The sequence below is a fragment of the Mustelus asterias genome, chromosome 1 (genome assembly GCF_964213995.1).
Source record: "Mustelus asterias chromosome 1, sMusAst1.hap1.1, whole genome shotgun sequence".
NCBI lineage: Eukaryota > Metazoa > Chordata > Chondrichthyes > Carcharhiniformes > Triakidae > Mustelus > Mustelus asterias.
In genome coordinates this window covers 187,236,125-187,259,979 of record NC_135801.1, presented here as the reverse complement: position 1 = coordinate 187,259,979, position 23,855 = coordinate 187,236,125, and the positions used below count along the sequence as shown (strand labels likewise).

Genomic DNA, 23,855 nt, shown 5'->3' with positions numbered 1-23,855 from the left:
CTTTGAGACATCCGCCAATTTGGGAAAAGTCCTCTGCAAACACAACTCTTTCTTCCTCATCTGCTAAGGTGGCACGGTGGCACAGTGGTTAATACTGCTGCCTCACAGTGCCTGGGACCCGGGTTCAGTTCCCGGCTCGGGTCATTGTCTGCGTGGAGTCTGCACATTCTCCCCGTGTTTGCGTAAGTTTCCTCCGGGTGCTCCAGTTTCCTCCCACAATCCAAAGATGTACTGGATAGGTGTGTTGGCCATGTTAAATTCTCCCTCAATGTAGCCAGACAAGCATTGGAGTGTGGTGACTGGGGGATTTTCACAGTAACTTCATTGCAGTGTTAATGTAAGCCTATTTGTGATAAGTAAACTTTATTTAAGAATACACTAACTGGACAATTTCTCTTGGGTTGGCTCTCATCGTCCCATGCACATTGCAGTATTTCATGCATGCACAATGCTGGAGTGTCCCATTCACAGAATTGCGCCCATTGATGAAGTATTCATAGAAATCATAGAAACCCTACAGTACAGAAAGAGGCCATTCGGCCCATCGAGTCTGCACCGACCGCAATTCCACCCAGGCCCGACCCCCATATCCCTACATATTTACCCACTAATCCCTCTAATCTACGCATCCCAGGACACTAAGGGCAATTTTTAGCATGGCCAATCAACCTAACCCGCACATCTTTGGACTGTGGGAGGAAACCGGAGCACCCGGAGGAAACCCACGCAGACAAGAGGAGAATGTGCAAACTCCACCCCCAAGCCGGGAATCGAACCCAGGTCCCTGGAGCTGTGACGCAGCAGTGCTAACCACTGTGCTACTGCCTAACATCACAAGCCGAGTGGTATTATCGCTAGACTATTGAACTCGAAACCCAGCTAATGTTCTGGGGACCTGGGTTCGAATCCCGCCACGACCGATGGTGGAATTTGAATTCAACAAAAAAAATCTGGAATTAAAAATCTACTGATGACCATGAAACCATTGTCGATTGTCGGAAAAACCCATCTGGTTCACTAGTGTCCTTTAGGAAAGGAAATCTGCCGTCCTTACCTGGTCTGGCCTATATGTGACTCCAGAGCCACAGCAATGTGGTTGACTCTCAACTGCCCTCGGGCAACTAGGGATGGGCAATAAATGCTGGCCAGCCAGCGACGCCCATGTCCCACGAATGAATTTTAAAAAATGTACAGCATTCCAGGGCTGCATGCCTCTAGCGTGCATTATAAAAGAGAAAAGTTAAATAAACAGTGTCATTGACTCCCATGCCAGCTAGCGGAACCTCTCCTCTGGGTCGCGTGTAAAATACAATGATCTCAGTCAGTCTCAATGGGTTTCTGATCTGACCATCATTGACAAGAGGTCATTTGTGAAATTTTAGTCCTATTTGAATGCTTGGGAACGAATCAGTGTTTGCCCTGTGATCTCTGAATCATCCAAGTCAAGTGCACTAAAAATGGAAGTAACACAGAGTTCGAAGTGTGGGGGGAGAGAAACTAGAAATTGTGAATGAGAGAGAGAATGAGGAGGAGAGTAAAAATGAGAGACAGAAACAGGGCCAAAGCAGTCAATGAGTGGAATGAGTTGGGCAGAGAAGAGAAAAAAAGAGCTGAAAGTTGGGAGGGAGCAGAGATAAGTGGTGAAAGTGTGCAGAAACATTGAACAAGGGAGAAAGGACAGTGTGGCATGAAATGAGTGCCCCTGGCAGAGACCTGACTGGGAAACGAGGAAATCTGACAACGCAAGTGAAAGGGAGAAAACGGGAGATGGCGGAAAAATCTGAGAGAAACTAGCAGAGATATTGGGGCGGGGACTTCCGGCCGCGCTCCCCCCGAGGTCGTAAAATGCAACCCAAAGTCAATGGACCTTTGCACGGTCCGTGGCGGGCAGGAGGAGAAAACTCCACCCACTGAGACAGAAAAATACAACGGGGGATTGACAGAGGAGAATAAGGAGTGACAGAAGGAAAAGGTGAAAGAGAGGAGAAAGTGTAAGATAAAATAGAGAACCTCTTATAGGAGTAAAAAGTTAAAAAGTTTATTTATTAGGTTTACATTAACACTGCAATGAAGTTACTGTGAAAATCTCCCAGTCGCCACACTCCAGCGCCTGTTCGGGTACACTGAAGGAGAATTTAGCATGGCCAATGCACCTAATCAGCACGTCTTTCGGACTGTGGGAGGAAACCGGAGCACCCAGAGGAAACCCATGGAGACACGGGGAGAATGTGCAGACTCCTCGCAGACAGTGACCCAAGCCGGGAATCAAACCCGGGTCCCTGGCACTGTGAGGCAGCAGTGTTAACCACTGTGCCACCGTGCCGCTCAGGAGTATAAGCAGGCGTATGGATAGAAACATAATGAGGGAAGAGATGTGGGACACAGAGGATGAGTTTTCGTATCCAAACCTTGGTCAGAGCCAGCAATATAATTGGAATCTGACTGTCTTGACTGATTTCAAAGCCAAAATGATAGATCACTGACAGAATGTCTGTTTAAGATGTGGACAGAAAGAAAGGAATAATAAGCTGAAATGAAAGATATTTAAAATAATTAGACTTTTCCAAATAAAAGATTCAATGCTGACAGTTAAAACGTGATCCATTGGAAAACTGGCAGGAGAAGGGGCGGCACGGTGGCACAGTGGTTAGCACTGCTGCTTCACAGCGCCAGGGACCCGGGTTCGATTCCCGGCTTGGGTCACTGTCTGTGTGGAGTTTGCACATTCTCCCCGTGTCTGCGTGGGTTTCCTCCGGGTGCTCCAGTTTCCTCCTACATTCTGAAAGATCTACTGGTTAGGTGCATTGACCCAAACAGTGGAGTGTGTTGACTCGGGGAATTTCACAGTAACTTCTTTGCAGTGTTAATGTAAGCCTTACTCGTGACGAATAAATAAACTTTTACTTTACTTTTAAACCAGCGATTGTGCGTTCATAATGCTGTTGTGAAAAAATATGTTAATGAGTGTCTCTCTCTACTCCTGCTTTAGATGTGGTCCTTCTCCCTTTGCCTGTTCATTTCCATCGCTATGTTGGCCAGTTGCTCTGCGCTGGAGAGATTTCCAGAGAACTGTAAGTGTCTTAGTTTCAAATCTTCCAACAATGCACATTTAGGATCAGAGGGAATAGTGGTTGGCTTTGCAACTGACACCAAAATGGGAAGTACAGTTCATTCCCCTCAGACAGGAAGGATTTAATGTCAGTAATTGCGAGGTGACGCAGTTTGTTTTAAAAAAAGTAACAGCGGTGATTAAATTCAGAGGGGTTTGAAGTGTGCAGGTTCAAAGGTCCGCCTTTTTTTTAATGCTTCATGGGATGTGGGTACACTGGCAATGCCAGCATTAGTCACCCATCCTTAATTGCCCTCGAGCAGGTAACGGTAAGTCACCCATAAGTGAATGGTTTGCTAGGCCATTTCAGAGGGCAGTTAAGAATCAGCTACATTGCTGAGGGTTCTGGAGTCAGATGTAAGCCAGGCCGGGTAAGGAAGGCAGATTTCCTTCCCTAAAAGAACTGACGAAATCAACTTGAATGGCAAACTGGCCTCATTACCTGCCACGAAATAATCATCAATTGCTGCAAAACCCCATTTGGTTATCCAAATAATAAGGCACGGTGTCATCACAAGACGGAATGACAAACTTGCATGTTTCCAATTCATTCTTGCTTCGTGAGTGTCGCTGGCAAGGCCAGCATTTATTGCAACAGGAACAGAAAATGCTGGAAAATCTTCGCATCTGTGGAGAGGGAATAGAGCCAACGTTTCGAGTCAGGATGACCCTTCGTCAGAGCTGATTCGTCAGAGCAGATTCCAGCATCCGCAATATTTTGTTTTCATCCCAGCATTTATTACCCATCCCTGATTGCCCTTGAGCTGGCAAGGGATAAGACACCCATAATGGAGTGGCTTTACTTGCCCAAATTAAAGGGCAGTTAAGAGTCAACCACACTGCTGTGGGTCTGGAGTCACATGTCGGCCAGACCGGGTAAGGACAGCAGATTTCCTTCCCTGAAGGACATTGGTGAACCAGATGGGGTTTTACAACAATCAGTTAAAGTTTAAAGTTTATTTGTTATTAGTGTCGCAAGTAGGCTTACATTAACACCGCAATGAAGTTGCTGTGAAAATCCCCTAGTCGCCACACTCCGCCGCCTGTTCGGGTACACTGAGGGAGAATTTAGCATGGCCGATGCACCTAACCAGCATATTGTTCGGACTGTGGGAGGAAACCGGAGCACCCGAGGGAAACCCACGCAGACACGGGAGAAGGTGCAGACTCCGCACAGGCAGTGACCCAAGCCGGGAATCAAACTCAGGTCCCTGGCGCTGTGAGGCAGCAGTGCTAACCGCTGTGCCACTATGCCACCCAGAGTACCTTCTGTCAGGTATTATTATTATTAATGAGATGAGCAATTCATTCCAGATTTAGTGAATTGAATTTATATTCTCACAGTTGATGTGATGGGATTTGAACTCATGTCTCAAGGGGTAATAGTCTAGGTTTTGGAATTACTGGCCCTATAACATTACCACTGTGCTGCCCTCCCCAACATTTTCCATCAAGACATCAGTTAGAATGTATGGTAAAGAGTACTGGACTCCACACTAGAGGAGGGACCGAGGTTCTGGTGGGAGATTAAAAAATGTACGTTCAGTCGGATGTTGCCTGGTAATTTGCAAATGCAAAACTCAAAAGAATAAGTTACTCTTTTGCCGGGAAAGGGTGGAAAGGATAGATTGAAGATACTTGCGAATTGACGTGCCAAAGACGTACTAGTTAGATGCATTGGCCATGCTAAATTCTCCCTCAGTGGACCCGAATAGGCGCCGGAGTGTGGCGACTGGGAGATTTTCACAGTAACTTCATTGCAGTGTGAATGTAAGCCGACTTGTGATTAATAAATAAACTTTAACTTTAAACTTTGAGGGGGAGGTAGGGTGAGCTTATGGAACAAAATGAAACATCAGAGGGCAGAAAAAGCTACTTCCCACAGAGAGATGTGAGCTGTCGGAATTACACTAGTGACTGGTGACAGAAGATGTTAATCTGTCGGAATGGAGTTCGGGAGGGGGCTGGAGGAGTGGGACTTTGAAGGATATGGGTACAGAATGAGTAAATGTGATCATGTCCACTCACTGGCCGGTTACTCATAGATCGAGTGGGCTGCTGTACCCCTTCCCAAGTTGTAATGTTGGTGTTGTTTTCCACACTGCACAGGAAGCCAGGCAGCGGGTGAATTTATCACAGTAATATTTCCACTAGCATTAATCCCATTGCACTTCGTAATGCAGAATCACCATCCTGTCCAAAGGGGAATCTGTCATAGTTGTAACTCTGGGGGAATTTCACTGGGAATGAGCCAATCTATTCAGAATGATAGAATTTCTCTTACATTTTTAAGTGCCAAATATGATTTGATTTGATTTGTTATTGTCACATGTATTAGTATACAGTGAAAGGTATTGTTTCTTGCGCGCTATACAAAGCATACCGTTCAAAGAGAAGGAAAGGGGAGAGTGCAGTATATAGTGTTACAGTCATAGCTAGGGTGCAGAGAAAGATCAATTTAATGCGAGGGAGGTCCATTTAAAAGTCTGACAGCAGCAGGGAAGAAGCTTTTCTTGAGTCAGTTGGTACGTGACCTCAGACTTTTGTATCTTTTTCCTGACGGAAGAAGGTGGAAGAGAGAATGTCCGGGGTGCATGGGGTCCTTAATTATGCTGGCTGCTTTTCCGAGGCAGCGGGAAGTGTAGACAGAGTCAATGGATGGGAGGTTGGTTTGCGTGATGGATTGGGCTTCATTCACGACCTTTTGGCAGCGACTGAAGAGATGGAATGAGCTTGGGAGGGGTTTGAGAGCCATTTTCTACAGAGCTGGGGATCTGATGTGGGCTAATATGCTGCTTATGGAATGCTGCCTTGCCGGTGGTGCTGCCTTGCCGGTGATGCTGCCTTGCCGGTGATGCTGCCTTGCCGGTGATGCTGCCTTGCCATGGTGCTGCCTTGCTGGTGGAGTGCTGCCTTGCCGGTGGTGCTGCCTTGCCGTGGTGCTGCCTTGCCGTGGTGCTGCCTTGCCGTGGTGCTGCCTTGCCGTGGTGCTGCCTTGCCGTGGTGCTGCCTTGCCGTTGTGCTGCCCTGCCTGTGGAGTGCTGCCTTGCTGGTGGAGTGCTGCCTTGCTGGTGGAGTGCTGTCTTGCTGATGGTGCTGCCTTGCTGGTGGAGTGCTGCCTTGCTGGTGGAGTGCTGTCTTGCTGGTGGAGTGCTGCCTTGCCGGTGGTGCTGCCTTGCTGGTGGAGTGCTGCCTTGCCGGTGGTGCTGCCTTGCTGGTGGAGTGCTGCCTTGCTGGTGGAGTGCTGTCTTGCTGATGGTGCTGCCTTGCTGGTGGAGTGCTGCCTTGCTGGTGGAGTGCTGTCTTGCTGATGGTGCTGCCTTGCTGGTGGAGTGCTGCCTTGCCGGTGGTGCTGCCTTGCTGGTGGAGTGCTGCCTTTCCGATGTGACATTAAACTAATGTAGTTCAAATTGGTGATCCCATAGATGAAGGCCAAGGCAGTCCTCCTGGTGCCTTAGTCAACATTCCTCCTTCAACCAGTACCATTGGGGAAAAAAAAGCCCATATTAACTTCTTTCTCATCTTGTAGCGTGCTGGTAGCTGGAGGAATCGGTACTGTGTGCACATACACAAAAGCCGCATAGGGTGGATTTTACATTTTGCACACTCATAGTTGAGTTAGATTTGCTGGAATCTCCAAACTCTTCTGCTGTTTCGAGATACCATTGGCCTGAGAAGGCTGTCCTATTCTAAGGGGAATTTGCTGTATTCACAACAGGAGTGACTTTGCAGAATAGGTCACTTGCATGTGAAGCACCTTTTTCTGAGACTTTTTATTTAATTCTTTCATTTGTTATTGGCAAATATTTGTTGCCCATCCTTAATTGCCCTCGAACTGAATGGCTCACTTTCAGAGGTCAATTAAGAGTCAACCACATTGCTGTGGGGTCTGGAGTCACACGTAGGCCAGACCAGGTAAGGACATTAGTGAACCCAATGGGTTTTACAACAATTGATGATAGCTTCATGGTTGCAGTTAGCTTTATAATTCGTTGATTTGATTTGATTTATTATTGTTGCATGTATCAATATACAGTGAAAAGCATTGTTTCTTGCGCGCTATACAGACAAAGCATACCGCTCATAGAGAAGGAAACGAGACTGCAGAATGTAGTGTCACAGTCATAGCCAGGGTATAGAGAAAGATCAACTTAATGCAAGGTAGATCAATTCAAAAGTCTGATGGCAGCAAGGAAGAAGCCATTTTTGAGTCGGTTAGTATGTAACCTCAGATTTCTGCATCTTTTTCCTGACGGGAGAAGGTGGAAGAGAGAATGTCTGGGTTGCGTGGGGTCCTTCATTATGCTGGCTGCTTTGCTGAGGCAGCGGGAAGTGTAGACAGAGTCAATGGATGGGAGGCTGGTTTGCATGATGGACTGGTCTTCGTTCATGGCCTTTCGTTCCTTGCGGTCTTGGGCAGAGCAGGAGCCATACCAAGCTGTGATACAACCAGAAAGAATGCTTTTTATAGTGCATCTGTAAAAGTTGGTGAGAGTCGTAGCTGACATGGCAAATTTCCTTAGTCTTGTAGAAAGTAGAGGCGTTGGTGGGCTTTCTTAACTGTAGTGTCGGCATGGGGGCACCAGGACAGGTTGTTGGTGATCTGGACACCTAAAGACTTGAAGCTCTCGACCATTGATGTAGGGGCATGTTCGCCCCCATTGATGTAGGGGCATGTTCTCCTTTACGCTTCCTGAAGTCAATGACAATCTCCTTGTTTTGTTGACATTGAGGGAGAGATTATTAATTCCAGATGTATTAATTGATTTTAAACCAGCTACCGCAGTGGGATTTGAACCTGTGTCATCAGACCATTAACCTGGTCCTCTGGATTACTAGTTCAGTGACATTACCATTTCTCCACCATCTCCCCTAAGCTGAGATAAGGTGCGGTGTTAATGCACAACCTGCTGAAGCCAATGGATGCAATGAAACTGGTTGCAATAGTGGATCAGATGCCTGGTTAAATAGTGAGGCAAACAGGCCCCTCAGTGTTGGAGCTCTAATCCAAAGGTTTCAAGGTGAAACATGGATCAGTGCACAGGGAAGCGATGGCCTAGTGGTATTATCGTTATTAATCCAGAAACTCAGCTAATGTTCTGGGAACCCGGGTCTGAATCCCGCCATGGCAGATGGTGGAATTTGAAATTCAATTTTAAAAATCTGGAATTAAGAATCTACTGATGACCATGAAACCATTGTCAATTGTCGGAAAAACCCATCTGCTTCACTAAAGGAAATCTGCTGTCGTTACCTCGTCTGGCCTACATGTGACTCCAGAGCCACAGCAATGTGGTTGACTATCAACTGCCCTCGGGAACGAGGGATGGGCAATAAATGCTAGTCAGCCAGCAATGCCCATGTGCCACGAATGAATGTTAAAAAAATAAACAGAAGAATTCTAAAAATTAATTTATTGCATTCATATAGCGCCTTTAACAACCCTAAGAGGCACTTTGCAGCCAATGAAACCATTTTAAAGTCGAGTCGCTGTTGTGATGTAGGAAACACGGCAATTCATTTGTATGCAACAAGGTCTCTCAGTGTCATTGTGACCCTGCAGGAGGCCACTCGGCCCATCAGGTCCATGGCGTCTCTCTCTGTAGAACAATCCAGTCAATCCCATTTCCCCGCTATGTCCTGCAGCCTTGTAAGTTGATTTCCCTCAAGCGCCTATCCAATTCCCTCGTGAAATCGCCGGTTATCACCTTCCAGCACCCCTGCAGGAAATGGGTTCCAGGTCATCACCATTCACTGCGTAAAAGACATCCCTCATCACATTACACATTAAATCTGTGCCCCCTTACTCCTCACTCCATCAGCTGATGTGAACAGTTCTTTTTTGTCTATCTTAGTTTGTATACTTCCACCAAATCTCCCCAAAGCCTCTTTTGTCCTCAGGAAAATATCCACAGCTTTTGCAACCTATCTTTGAGAGCTAAATTCCCTCACTCCAGGAACCTGGGAAATCCCCTCTTGTATGTGTTGATCCTCATCATCTTCCTCTTCATGATAGACAAGCGAAGCTGGGCAAAGGAAATGGATAATACAATGGAAAGGGACATAGCCATAGAGTCATAGAGGTTTACAGCATGGAAACAGATCCTTCGGCCCAACTTGCCGCCCAGTTTTTAACCCCGAAGCTAATCCCAATTGCCCGTGTTTGGCCCATATCCCTCTATATCCATCTTACCCATTTAACACTTTTTAAAAGACAAAATTGTACCCACCTCTACTACTACCTCTGGCAGCTTGTCCCAGACACTCAGCACCCTCTGTGTGAAAGAATTGCCCCTCTGGACTCTTTTGTATCTCTCCTCCCAACTTAAACCTATGCCCTCCAGTTTTAGACTCCCCTACCTTTGGGAAAAGATGTTGACCGTCTACCTTACTTATACCCCGAGAGTGGTGGAGGCAATCACAGAAAGAGGCCATTCGGCCCATCAAGTCTGCACCGACCACAATCCCACCCAGGCCCCAGCCCCATATCTCTACATATTTACCCGCTAATCCCTCTAACCTACGCATCTCAGGACTCTAAGGGGCAATTTTTAGCATGGTCAATTAACCTAACCCGCACATCTTTGGACTGTGGGAGGAATTCGGAGCACCTGGAGGAAACCCACGCAGACACGAGGAGAATGTGCAAACTCCACACAGACAGTGACCCAAGCCGGGAATCGAACCCAGGTCCCTGGAGCTGTGAAGCAGCAGTGCTAACCACTGTGCTACCGAGCCGCCCATGGTACAAGTTGGACATCTTCCCTGAAATACGGCAGCTCTGTCAGTGCAGCACTCCCTGAATTTGGTGAAATTCAAATTCAACTGATTTTTAAAAAAATCTTAAATTGGAAGCCAGTCCCAGTAATTGATTTGATTTATTATTGTCACGTGTATTGGGATGCAATGAAAAGTATTGTCTCTTGTCTCAAACCGTTTATAGAGTACATAGGGGAGAAGAAAAGGAGGGGGTGCAGAATGTAGTGTTACAGTCATAGCTAGGGTGTAGAGAAAGATCAACTTTAATATAAGGTAGGTCCATTCATAAGTCTGATGGCAGCAGGGAAGAAGCTGTTCCTCAGACGCTTGGTACGTGACCTCAGACTTTTGTATCATTTTCCCAATGGAAGAAGGTGGAAGAGAGAATGTCCAGGATATGTAGGGTCCTTTATTATGCTGGCTGCTTTTCCGAGGCAGCAGGAAGTGTAGATGGAGTCAATGGATGGGAGGCTGGTTTACGTGATGGACTGGGCTACATTCACAACCCTTTGTAGTTTTTTGTGGTCTTGGGTAGAGCAGGAACCATACCAAGCCGTGATACAACCAGGAAGAATGCTTTCTATGTTGCATCTGTAAAAGTTGGTGAGAGTCGTAGCTGACATGTCAAATTCCCTTAGCCTCATCGCCATCTCCTTGTGCTTACAGTGACTGTGGTAGAACGGACAAAGAGGATCACACTAAAATGTGAAGCACCGCCTCATGCGGAGGTCACCTGGAAGAAAGATGGTGAGGGTCTGCTGGCCAGCAGGGAGCTCACACTGGAGGACGTAGATCAGCCAAACGCAGGCAACTACACATGCTGGCACAATGGTACCACGGTAACCCACACCTACTTGGTGATCAGCGAGAAGGACCAATCTCCCATCTTCTCCAACACAAGTAAGGGGCAGAGTGAGATGGAGGAGGGGCGGGGGGGGGGGGGGGGGGGGGGGGGGGGCGGTGGTTGGATGGGTGGCAGAGCGCAGTGTGAAAATGTAAATCACCATTTCTAGTTAAGGAAAGGCGATGGCATAGTGTTATTATCGCTTGATCCAGAAGCCCAGCTAATGTTCTGGGTTCGAATCCCGCCACGGCAGCTGGTGGAATTTGAATTCAATAAAAAAATATCTGGAATTAAGATGACCATGAAACCATTGCCGATTGTCGGAAAAACCCATCTGGTTCACTGATGTCCTTTAGGGAAGGAAATCTGCCATCCTCACCTGGTCTGGCCTACATGTGATTCCAGATCCACATCTATCCTGGCTGACTCTCAATTGCCCTCGGGCAGCTAGGGATGGGCAATAAATTCTGGCCAGCCAGCGACGCCCATATCCATATGTTCCCAATGAATATATAAAAAAACTTCCTACGTCAGCCTTTGTTCTTTTCAGGAAGTACCCCTTTCTGTATCCTCGGTTCAATCTTCTTCACCCCCTCTCTGAGGGCATCGTTGCATAAACATTAACGTCCTTGAGTTTTGGTGTTAAAAAAAAAGACATGTCAAAGCTTTTCAGGACATTTTGCAAGAATGTCAGCATAAGGGGAGATCGACGATTTATACTGCATGAGAAGGAACTTTGACATGTCTCTTTTTAAGAAATACTCAAGTTCTGTGCAACCAACCAACTGCCTCATTGACATCTTTTGGTATCTCACTGTGCTGATAGCTCTGGGAAACTGACATGGGGAAAACGTCCCACCACGTCCAGTTCAGCAGCGTGGGATCAAAATCTGCTCTGAATGAATCATAGAATAATTTTTTTTAAATTCATTTGTAGGATGTGGGTAGCGTTGGCTGGGCCAGCATTTATTGTCCATCCCTAATTGCCCTCCATTTCTGAGGGCATTTGAAAGTCAACCACTTTGCAGTGGATAGAGTCATGGAGGTTCACAGCATGGAAACAGGCCCTTCAGCCCAACTTGTCCATGCCGCCCAATTTTTACCACTAAGCAAGTCCCAATTGCCCGCGTTTGGCCCATATCCCTCTATAGCCACTTTACCCATGTAACTGTCTAAATGCTTTTTAAAGGACAAAATTGTACCCGCCTCTACTACTACCTCTGGCAGCTCATTCCAGACATTCACCACCCTCTGAGTGAAAGAATTGCCCCTCTGGACCTTTTCATATCTCTCCCCTCTCACCCTAAACCCTCTAGTTTTAGACTCCCCTACCTTTGGCATCTGTGCATATAGGCCAGACCAGGTAAGGATTTCAACCCTGTCAGGCCTCCTGAGAATCCGATATGTCTCAATAAGGTCGCCTCTCATTCTTCTGAACTTCAAGGAGAACAGACCCAAAACTACCCAACCTCCCTCATAAGAAAATTCCTCCACACCTGGGATTAACCTCCCAGGGATGAACCACACATGGGACTTATCACCTGTGTGTGGTTCAACTATTCAATGAGCGAACTCTCTCCAAACCTGAAGGGGGGGGGGGGGGGGGGGGTAATGGTGGCAGAGTAATAAGGTCAGTCGACTGCTAACTCAGTGGGGGCATGGGTTCAAATACCACCATGACAGCTGGCAAAATTTAAATTCAAATAAATTAATATATTCTAGAATTGAAAAACTAGTCTCAGTAGTGGTAACAGTGAAACCAGCCTATTTGGTTTCACAAACACCCCTTTAGGGAAGGAAATCTGCCACCCTTATCTTTTTTTTTGTTCATTCGTGGGGCATGAGCATCACTGGCTGGTCAGCATTTATTGCCCTTCCCTAGTTGGCCTTGAGAAGGTGGTGGTGAGCTGCCATCTTGAATCGCTGCAGTCCACGTGCTATGGGTTGACCCACAATGCCATTGGGGAGGCAATTCTAGGATTTTGACCCAGCGACTGTGAAGGAACAGCGATATATTTCCAAGTCAGGATGGTGAGTGGCTTGGAGGGGAACTTACAAGTGGTGGTGTTCCCATGTGTCTGCTGCCCTTGTCCTCCTTGGTGGCCTAGTCTGGCCTACATGTGGCTCCAGATCGCAAGACAATGTGGTTAACTCTCAACTGTCCTCCAAAACGGCCCAGCAAACAAGCTGCTCAGTTCCAGGGCAACTAGAGATACTCTTCTACCAGTGGCTTTCACATCCCATTAAAGAATAATCTTAAAAGTCTTCCACCGAGGAAACAGGACCTCAACACTCTAATCTTTTTCTCTTCCAGTACAATGTCGTGCCAGAACATTCGATGGTATTATCATCTGCTCATGGCAAACCCGTGGTGCAGCCATCTTTAAAGTGAAGCACTGCAGACGGTAAGTGTTAGAGCAAAGGTATTTTCAATACAGCACATTGAAAATCAACATAGTCCCACCACAAACAGACCCAACTTTAAGACCTACATAGAAGGTGAAATAATCCCCTGGTTTGAGTGCTGGACTGGGCTCGTTCACGACCCTTTATAGTTTCGTGCTATCTTGGGCAGAGCAGGAGCCATACCAAGCTGTGATGCAACCAGAAAGAATGCTTTCTATTGTGTATCTGTAAAAGTTGGTGAGAGTCATCGTTGTCATGCCAAATTTCTTTAGTCTTCTGAGAAAGCAGAGGCATTGGTGGGCTTCTTTAACTGAGGGCTGTAGAGGTGGGTCATTATAAGTGTGTTCAAGGTCGAGATGGCCAAGATTTTCAATCAGTAAGGGAATCAAGGGTTAGAATCATAGAACCCCTACAGTGCAGAAGGAGGCCATTTGGCCCAACGAGCCTGCACCGACAACAATCCCACCCAATCCCTATCCCCGTAACCCCCCCTGATAATCCCCCTGATCCTAAGGGGCAATTTAGCATGCCAATCAACCTAACCCACACATCTTTGGAGTGTGGGAGGAAACCGGAGCAACCACAGGAAACCCACAAAGGCACGGGGAGAATGTGCAAACTCCACACAGAGAGTCACCCAAGGCCGGAATTGAACCCGGGCCCCTGGTGCTGTGAGGCAGCAGTGCTAAGGGGATAAAGCGCGAAAGTGGAGTTGAGGATTATTATTTCAGATCAGTCATGATCTGATCGAATGGCAGAGCAGACTCAATGGGCCGAATGGCCTACTTCTGCTGCTACATCTTACACTCTCAAGGTTTTATTTCACCCCATCCCAATCTACCTCTTCGCCTATGATCCCAAGCTCTGTTAACTCATGCCAGTTCAAATATGTAGTCCTGACTGATTGCTTCTACCTCAGGGCCTGCTCAGTTTGACCACCTCAATCATACTCCTCTTCAATAAATGGGTGGCAGGTTGACACAGTGGTTAGCACTGCTGGCTCACAGCGCCAAGGACCTGGGTTCAATTCCCAGCTTGGGTCACTATCTGTGTTGAGTCTGCATGTTTTCCCCATGTCTGCGTGGGTTTCCTCCGGGTGCTCCAGTTTCCTCTCACAGTCTGAAAGATGTGCAGGTTAGGTGGATTGGCCATGTCAAATTGACCCCCAGTGACAGAGGGATTAGGGATAAAAGTGGGGTTACGGGATTAGGGCCAAGGTGGGATTGTTGTAGGTGCAGGCTCGATGGGCCGAATGGCCTCCCTCTGCATTGGAGGGATTCTATGAAAGATCTATCTCCATTAATTTTATATTAAAAACAATCATCAAAGGAAGAAGAACCTCAGATTTCAATCTTGTATTTTGTTTCCGTAGAAAATCCCAAAGAGCTTTGCAGTCATTGAAGTATTTTCTTTTGAAGTGTCGTCATCTATGCAATCTAGGAAGTGCAGTAGCCAATTTGTACTCAACAAACTCCCACAAACCACAATGAGATAAATAGCCAGATAATCTATTTAGGTGATGTTGGTTGAGGGATAAATAATGGTAAGGCAGCGTAAAGGCACCCTGCTCTTCAAACAACCCCATTCAATCTTTCACAGCCACCAAATTTTGACTCAGGGGTTCCAAAGTTGCACAAAATACTCTAGATGGGGTTAAACTACTCATTTGAAGAAAGGTACGGGCAACCTAGTCTGGAATTCCCGACCTTCCCCAGTGGGCAGCAGTCCAAGATTTGATTTGATTTGCTTTGATTTATTATTGTCACATGTATTAGTATACAGTGAAAGTATTGTTTCTTGCGCACTATACTAACAAAGCATACCATTCAGAGAGAAGGAAATGAGAGAGTACAGAATGTAGTGTTACAGTCATAGCTAGGGTGTAGAGAAAGATCAACTTAATGCCAGGCAGGTCCATTCAAAAGTCTGATGGCAGCAGGGAAGAAGCTGTTCTTGAGTCGGTTGGTATGTGACCTCAGATTTTTGTATCTTTTTCCCGATGGAAGAAGTTGGAAGAGAGAATGTCTGGGGTGTGTGGGGTCCTTAATTATGCTGGCTGCTTTTCCGAGGCAGCGGGAAATGTAGACAGAGTCAATGGATGGGTGGCTGGTTTGCGTGATGGATTGGGCTACATTCACAACCTTTTGTAGTTCCTTGCGGTCTTGGGCAGAGCAGGAGCCATACCAAGCTGTGATAGAAGCAGAGAGAATGCTTTATGTGGTGCATCTGTAAAAGTTGGTGAGAGTCGTAGCTGACATGCCGAATTTCCTTAGTGTCCTGAGAAAGTAGAGGCGTTGGTGGGCTTTCTTAACTGTAGTGTCGGCACAGAGGGACCAGGACAGGTTGTTGGTGATCTGGACACCTAAAAACTTGAAGCTCTCGACCATTTCTACTTCGTCCCTGTTGATGTAGATAGGGGCATGTCCTTCACTACGCTTCCTAAAGTCAATTAATCCCTTCTTAACGAGTCCTGATGGTGAGTCCCTTCTTTAAAAGATCACTTTGGTGAGACTTCCATGTCAAGGGCATTGGTTACAAAGAACAAAGAACAAAGAACAATACAGCACAGGAACAGGCCCTTCGGCCCTCCAAGCCCGCGCCGCTCCCCGGTCCAGGATTGAATCCTGAATCCAGGATCCCCGCCCAATTTTCCAGCCTATCTACATACCAATATCCTATCCACCGAGCTGTCCCTCACAGCTACGATGCTTTGTTCATTACAACCTATTAACTTACCCCCACCCCCCCATTCCAGACCATGTTGGTGATCATTTTAATCCCAATTTCTTCCATTGCAATTTATGGTCAAAAGGATAATGCAAAGCATAGAACAAGTTGGCAATCTGCAAAAGCCTGCATCTTGCCCAGTGATGATAGACATATGATCCCCATTATCTCTTTAAGGGTTACTTTAAGACTTCATAGAGGCTCCTTAGAGTAAGATACATGCTTTAAGTTGATACAATACTACCTTTCAGTGATGATGCATTGTGCGCAGTTTTGGTGTCCTTATCTGAGGAAGGATGTCCTTGCTGTAGAGGGAGTGCAGCGAAGGTTTACCAGACTGATTCCTGAGATGGCAGGCCTGTCATATGAGGAAGACTAAGTTGGCTAGGATTATATTCACTGGAGTTCAGAAGAGTGAGAGGGGATCGCATAGAAACTTATAAAATTCTAACGGGGTTAGACAGGGTAGATTCAGATAGAATGTACCCGATGGTGGGGGAGTCCAGAACTAGGGATCATAGTTTGAGAATTGAGGTGAGGAGAAATTTCTTCACCCAGAGGGTGGTGAATGTGTGGAATTCACAGAAAGTAGTTGAGGCCAAAATGTTGTCTGATTTCAAGAAGAAATTAGATATAGCTCTTGGGCTAAAGGGATCAAGGGATATGGGGGAAGGCAGGATCAGGGTATTGAATTTGATGATCAGCCATGATCAAAATGAATGACCAAGTAAGATTGAAGGGCTGAATGGCCTACTCCTGCTTCTAGTTTCTATGTTTGTATGACAACAGCTTCTTCCCTGCTGCTATCAGACTTTTGAATGGACCTATCATACATTAAGTTGATCTTTCTCTATACCCTAGCTATGGCTGTAACACTACATTCTGGGCCCTCTCCTTTCCTTCTCTGTTATGTACTCTATGAACGGTATGTTTTTTCTGTATAGCGCGAAGAAACAATACTTTTCATTGTATGTTAATACATGTGACAATAATAAATCATAAAATATAAAATCAAAACACTCATTCTTTTCTTGGCCTCCATTTCATGAGGTGATCTTTTTCCAATTCCTTTGTTCCCAGAAATCTGGAAAACGAGTGTAGCCTTATGGAGTACTCGAACTCTGGCATTGACCATCATTATAACTTCACTATGAAGAACTACTCACCTTATGAAGAGGAATATCATCCCATCATGTTCATTGTGGAGGCCATTAGCAGTGTTTCATATCAAAAGCTGCAAACTACTTTCTACATGGAAGATATCAGTAAGTCCTATTTTTGTATGGTCTCAGAAGCTGGGAGTGGCTCGGCAACGGGGAGGTGATGGCCTAGTGGTATTATCGCCAGACTATAAATCCAGACACTTAGCTAACGTTCTGGGGAACCAGGTTCGAATCCAGCCATGGCATATGAAGGAATTTGAATTCAATTTTTTAAAAAATCTGGAATTGAGGATCTATTGATGACCGCGAAACTATTGTCGATTGTCGAAAAAACTCATCTGGTTCACTAATATCCTTTAGGGAAGGAAATCTGCCGTCCTTACTCGGTCTAGTCTACATGTTACTCCAGAACCACAGCAATGCGGTTGACTGTCAACTGCCTTCAAGGGCAACTAGGGGTGGGCAATAGCTGCTGGCCAGCCAGCGACGCCCATGTCCCACAAATTAATTTTAAAAATCAACAGATACCCTGTTCAAAAGCAAACATTAATACCCCAAACATTAATACCCCAAACATCAAACATGAGGTGGGACAGAAGGTACTTCAAAGTGGCCTAATAAAGTCATGGAATCATACTTTAATGATGAGGCCATTCAGTGCATTAGGTCTGTGCCAGCTCTTAGAGCTATCCAATTGATCCTTTCTGTTGGTCCAAATGCTAATTCAAGAGGAGCTCGGGCCTTGGTTGATATGCCCCTTCCTAACCCAGAGATATTGAAAGGAAATCTGAACCTTTCAATACTGCAAATATAACAGAGGCTAAATATTGATCCCTCAACAAACATCACTAAAAAATAGATCATCTCAGTGCTATCAGAGGGCGGTAAATTTTTGAAATTCCCTACCTCAGAGTTATAAGTTTATTTAATGGTGTCACAAGTAGGCTTACATTAACACTGCAATGAAGTTACTGTGAAAATCCCCTAGTCGCCACACTCCGGCACCTGTTCGGGTACACCGAGGGAGAGTTTAGCAATGGCCAATGCACTTAACCAGCACGTCTTTCAGACTGTGGGAGGAAATTGGAGCACCCAGAGGAAACCCACGCAGACACGGGAAGAATGTGCAAACTCCACACAGACAGTGACCCGAGCCAGGAATCGAACCCGGGTCCCCGGCGCTGTGAGGCAGCAGTGCTAACCACTGTGCCACTGTGCTGTGGAAGCTCAGTTGCTGAGTGTGTCCAAAGCAGAGGTTGATACATTTCTAAATAGCAATGATGTTAAGGGATGCGGGGATCATGGGAAGATGGTGGTGAGGGAGATGGTCCACCATGATCTAGTTAATTGGCAGGACAGGCTCAAGGGGTTGAATGGACTACTCCTGCTCCTAAGTTCCTATATTCCTCTGTGACCAGTGGTGTTCCGCAGGGCTCTATACTGGGACCTCTGCTATTTGTGATATATATAAATGATTTGGAAGAAGGTGTAACTGGTGTAATCAGCAAGTTTGCGGATGACACGAAGATGGCTGGACTTGCGGATAGCGAAGAGCATTGTCGGGCAATACAGCAGGATATAGATAGGCTGGAAAATTGGGCGGAGAGGTGGCAGATGGAGTTTAATCCGGATAAATGCGAAGTGATGCATTTTGGAAGAAATAATGTAGGGAGGAGTTATACAATAAATGGCAGAGTCATCAGGTGTATAGAAACACAGAGGGACCTAGGTGTGCAAGCCCACAAATCCTTGAAGGTCGCAACACAGGTGGAGAAGGTGCTGAAGAAGGCATATGTATGCTTGCCTTTATAGGACGGGGTATAGAGTATAAAAGCTGGAGTCTGATGATGCAGCTGTATAGAACGCTGGTTAGGCCACATTTGGAGTATTGCGTCCAGTTCTGGTCGCCGCACTACCAGAAGGACGTGGAGGCATTAGAGAGAGTGCAGAGAAGGTTTACCAGGATGTTGCCTGGTATGGAGGGTCTTAGCTATGAGGAGAGATTGGGTAGACTGGGGTTGTTCTCCTTGGAAAGACGGAGAATGAAGGGAGATCTAATAGAGGTGTACAAGATTATGAAGGGGATAGATAGGGTGAACAGTGGGAAGCTTTTTCCCAGGTCGGAGGTGACGATCACGAGGGGTCACGGGCTCAAGCTGAGAGGGGCGAAGTATAACTCAGATATCAGAGGTACGTTTTTTACACAGAGGGTGGTGGGGGCCTGGAATGCGCTGCCAAGTAGGGTGGTGGAGGCAGGCACGCTGACATCGTTTAAGACTTACCTGGATAGTCACATGAGCAGCCTGGGAATGGAGGGATACAAACGATTGGTCTAGTTGGACCAAGGAGCGGCACAGGCTTGGAGGGCCGAAGGGCCTGTTTCCTGTGCTGTACTGTTCTTTGTTCTTTGTTCGCTGGGTGCAAATTGGCTGCTGTGGTTCCTCCATCACAACAGTGACTGCTCTTCAAAAATTACTTCATTGGTTTCAAAACTATTTGGGACGCTCTGAGATTGTGAAAGGTGCAATGTAAATGCAATTTTTAAAATGAATAATTCATGGGACATGTGTGCCGCTGGCTGGCCAGCATTTATTGCCCATCCCTAGTTGCCCAAGGGCATTTGAGAGTCAACCACATTGCTATGGCTCAGGAGTCACATGTAGGCCAGACCAGGTGAGGACGGCAGATTTCCTTCCCTAAAGGACATTAGTGAACCAGATGGATTTTTTCGACAATGGACAATGGTTTCATGGTCATCAGTAGATTCTCAATTCCAGATATTGTTTTTATTGAATTCAAATTCCACCATCAGCTGTGGCGGGATTTGAACCCGGGTCCCCAGAACGTTAGCTGAGTTTCTGGGTTAATAATCTAGAAATAATACCACTAAACCATCACCTCCCTTTCTTCCCTTGATATTAAAATTGATTGAATGTGTATTCCCACCTGCAGATTGATTACCAGTAAATTATGCATTGCTTTTTTTCTCTTTTATGACGCAGTCAAACCAGACCCTCCGCAGAATATAACAGTGACACTAAACCGGAAAACAATGAACATCTCCTGGCAATACCCATGCAACTGGATTGAGCCACATTCCTACTTTCCACTGCACTTCGAGATTGAGTACAAGCCTAAAAGGAATTCAGCCAGATCGGACATCATCAAGGTGGTAAGTGTAGCCTGTTACGACTAGGTTGAACTTTATATATCGAGTTCCCTCAGGGTTCACTGTTAGGGCCCTAACTTATCTGATATACACTGAGACCTTGGTGTAGAGGGCGCAACTTCAGAATTTATGAATGACACAAAACTAGAAAGCATTGTGAATGATGAGGAAGATAGTGTAGAGCTTCAAAAGGACATAGACAGGCTATTGCAACGAATGGACAAGTGGCAGATGAAATTCAGCATAAAGATGGTATGGACGCACAGTGGCACAGTGGTTAGCACTGCTGCCTCACAGCTCCAGGGACCCGGGTTCACTTCCGGCCTCGGGTCACTGTCTGTGTGGAGTTTGCATGTTCTCCCCGCGTCTACGTGGGTTTCCTCCAAGTGCTCCGGTTTCCTCCCACAGTTCAAAGATGCGTGGTTTAGGTGGATTGGCCAGGCTAAATTGCCCCTTAGTGTCCAAAGATGTGTAGGTTAGGGGGATCAGTGTGATAAATGTGTGGGGTTACTGGGAGAGGGTGGGGGTGGTCATGGGTGTCATGCTCTGTCAGAGAGTCGGTGCAGACCCGATGGGCTGAATAGCCTCCTTCTGCACTGTAGGGATTCTGTGAAATGATTCATTTTTGATCAGAAGACAATGGTACAATTCTGAAGGGGGTAAAGGAGCTGAGGGACCCTGGCTATGGGTAAATAACTCATTGACAGTGGCAGGACCGGTTTAGAGAGCGATCAATGTGCACACACATCCTAGGCTTTATTAATAGGGCACAAAAGCAGAAAATGAGGGCCGGCCTCCCGGTTCTGACGAAGGATCATCAAGACTCTCTTCCACCTTCTTCCGTCAGGAGAAAGATACAAAAGTCTGAGGTCACGTACCAACCGACTCAAGAACTGCTTCTTCCCTGCTGCCAACAGACTTTTGAAAGGAACTACCTTGCATTAAGTTGATCTTTCTCTACACCCTAGCTATGACTGTAACACTACATTCTGCACTCTCTCCTTTCCTTCTCCCCTGTGTGCTCTAAGTATGGTGTGTTTTGTCTGTATAGTGCACAAGAAACAATAATTTTCATTGTATACTAATACATGTGACAATAATAAATCCAATCAAATCAAATATTAACATTAACATTGGAAGGATTGCTATTGACCACACACCCAATTGGACCTGCTAGATCAATATGGTGATTGGAAGAGCAGAACAAAGGCAGGGTTCACATTCCTCCCCTTGCCCTTCTATGATTCTATGATTCTCAATGTTCAATTCAGGAGAAGGTCAGTGGGCTCGCCTCTCACTTGGATGGATGCAGTTGCAAGAAGCTCAGTGCCCTCCATGATGTAGTTGACCACTTTGATCAATGCCTCCGCCAATGCACTAATGACCCACCTGTCAACCATTGCAGCACATGGCTGCAGTATGTATGCCTGTCAGGATACATTGTAGCAACTCACTAAACTACCAACTCCCCCGTAACCTCGACCACAAAGATGGTTGAGAGGAGCAAGGTGTAGGCTACAGGGAAAAAAACCACAGAGTGGAAGTAATTGGAAAGCTCCATCAAAGAGCTGACCAGGCGTGATGGGCTGAATGTCTCCTGCAGTAAAATTCTATCCGGCTCCGCTAACCTATCTTTCCCACGATCTCAAAATGGTGGAACTGCTCGCCTACTTGAGTCTTTCAGTCAACAGTCTGCAAAACCAAACTTGTTGCCACCTCATGGCTTCCATGATGTGGAGATGCCGATGCGGTCTCGGGCAGAGCAGGAGCCATACCAAGCTGCGATACAACCAGAAAGAATGCTTTCTCTGGTGTATCTGTAAAAGTTGGTGAGAGTCGTAGCTGACATGCCAAATTTCCTTAGTCTTCTGAGTTGGTGGGCTTTCTTAACTATAGTGGCAGCATGGGAGGACCAGGACAGGTTGTTGGTGATCTGGACACCTAAAAACTTGAAGCTCTCAACCCTTTCTACTTCATCCCCATTGATGTAGACAGGGGCATGTTCTCCTTTACGTTTCCTGAAGTCAATCACAATCTCCTTTGTTTTGTTGACATTGAGGGAGAGATTATTGCTGCCGCACCAGTTCACCAGATTCTCTATCTCATTCCTGTACTCCGTCTCGTCATTGTTTGAGATCCGACCCACTACGGTGGTGTCGTCAGCAAACTTGAAAATCGAATTGGAGGGGAATTTGGCCACACAGTTATAGGTGTATAAGGAGTATAGTTGGGGCCAATATAGTAGGAGCCAATGATAAGGGAGTTCATGAGATGAGGCGGGGATGGTTAAGATTGGGGGTGGAGAAGCTATACAGAGGTGGGAGACATTGCCAAAAACTGGGAGAATTGCTGATCTTGAGTTTGAAGGAAAGTTTTAATGTGGAATGATTTTGTAATTCCCATAAGGTTGAAGAAGAAGGCCTCAGCAAGCAGATCACTGTCCGCGGCTCAAAGAAACTCTACCTCATCCATATCAAAGCAAAGGACAGGTTCCTGAACTCACCTTGGAGTGAATGGAGTGACTGGATCGAGAGCAGACTTGTACGAGTTTGATTTGAACTTATTTTTCTCTAGATGTTAGCTAAGGCATCTAGGAGACAGATTTTCTTTAACATTCTCGCATCCTATGAAAGAATGAATTGGAAAAAAAACCTGTACTTGGTGTTCTCCAAAGGGGAAACTTGCCATCTAAAAAGCCCTCAAAGGTCTAAGATTGGACAATAAATACTGTCTGATCATCCTTGCTCATAGAGTCAAAACATGTCAAACAACATGTTGCTCAGAAACAACAAAGTTTGAATGGAACAGAAAATGCTGGAAAATCTCAGCAGGTCTGACAGCATCCGCGGAGAGATAATAGAGCCATTGTTTCGAGTCTGAGGCATGTGGCAGATGGCCCTAGTGGGGTGTGGGGGGGTGGGGGGGGGGAGGTGGGGAGGGGGGGGGGAGTTGGAGGTTTTGCCATTTACCTATGTACACATTCCAATCTCTCAATGGGCCGCTATCAGCACGCTTCCCAACAATGATCATCACCATTTACGTTCATAGGAACAGAAGATAGGAGCAGAAGGAGGCCATTCGGCCCTTCGAGCCTGCTCTGCCATTCATCATGATCATGGCTGATCGTCCAACTCAATAGCCTAATCCTGCTTTCTCCCCATAACCTTTGATCCTGTTCGCCCCAAGTGCTATATCCAGCCGCCTCTTGAATACATTCAATGTTTTGGCATCAACTACTTCCTGTGGTAATGAATTCCACAGGCTCACCACTCTTTGGGTGAGGAAATGTCTCCTCGCCTCCGTCCTAAATGGCCGACCTCGAAACCTCAGACTGCGACCCCTGGTTCTGGACTCCCCCACCATCGGGAACATCCTCCCTGCACCTACCCTGTCTGGTCCTGTTAGAATTTTATAAGTCTCATTTGTCTGAACTCCAGTGAAAACAATCCTAACCTAGTCAATCTCTCCTCATACATCAGTCCCGCCATTCCCAGAATCAGCCTGGTCCCTTTGTCCTTTAATCTTTGTCAATCCCCCACCTCACCCTAAGTATAAACATCACCCTGTTTTCTTTGTCTTCAGCTTTGATGAAGACTCAATCAGTCTCGAAACCTTGGCTCTATTCTCTCTCCACAGATGCTGTCAGACCTACTGAGATTTTCCAGCTGTTTGTGTTTC

The 23,855-nt window shown here is 46.3% G+C and overlaps 1 protein-coding gene across 1 annotated transcript; it reads left to right on the top strand.

Annotated features, from left to right (window-relative positions):
• The first annotated feature begins 3,028 nt into the window (after window positions 1-3,028).
• On the top strand, window positions 3,029-22,730 carry LOC144480102 (interleukin-12 subunit beta-like). The gene is made up of 6 exons (XM_078199286.1): window positions 3,029-3,071; window positions 10,535-10,768; window positions 13,027-13,117; window positions 16,926-17,110; window positions 20,011-20,180; window positions 22,584-22,730. Exons 1-6 carry the CDS (start codon window positions 3,029-3,031, stop codon window positions 22,728-22,730), a joined length of 870 nt encoding a protein of 289 aa, XP_078055412.1.
• The last annotated feature ends 1,125 nt before the right edge of the window (window positions 22,731-23,855 follow it).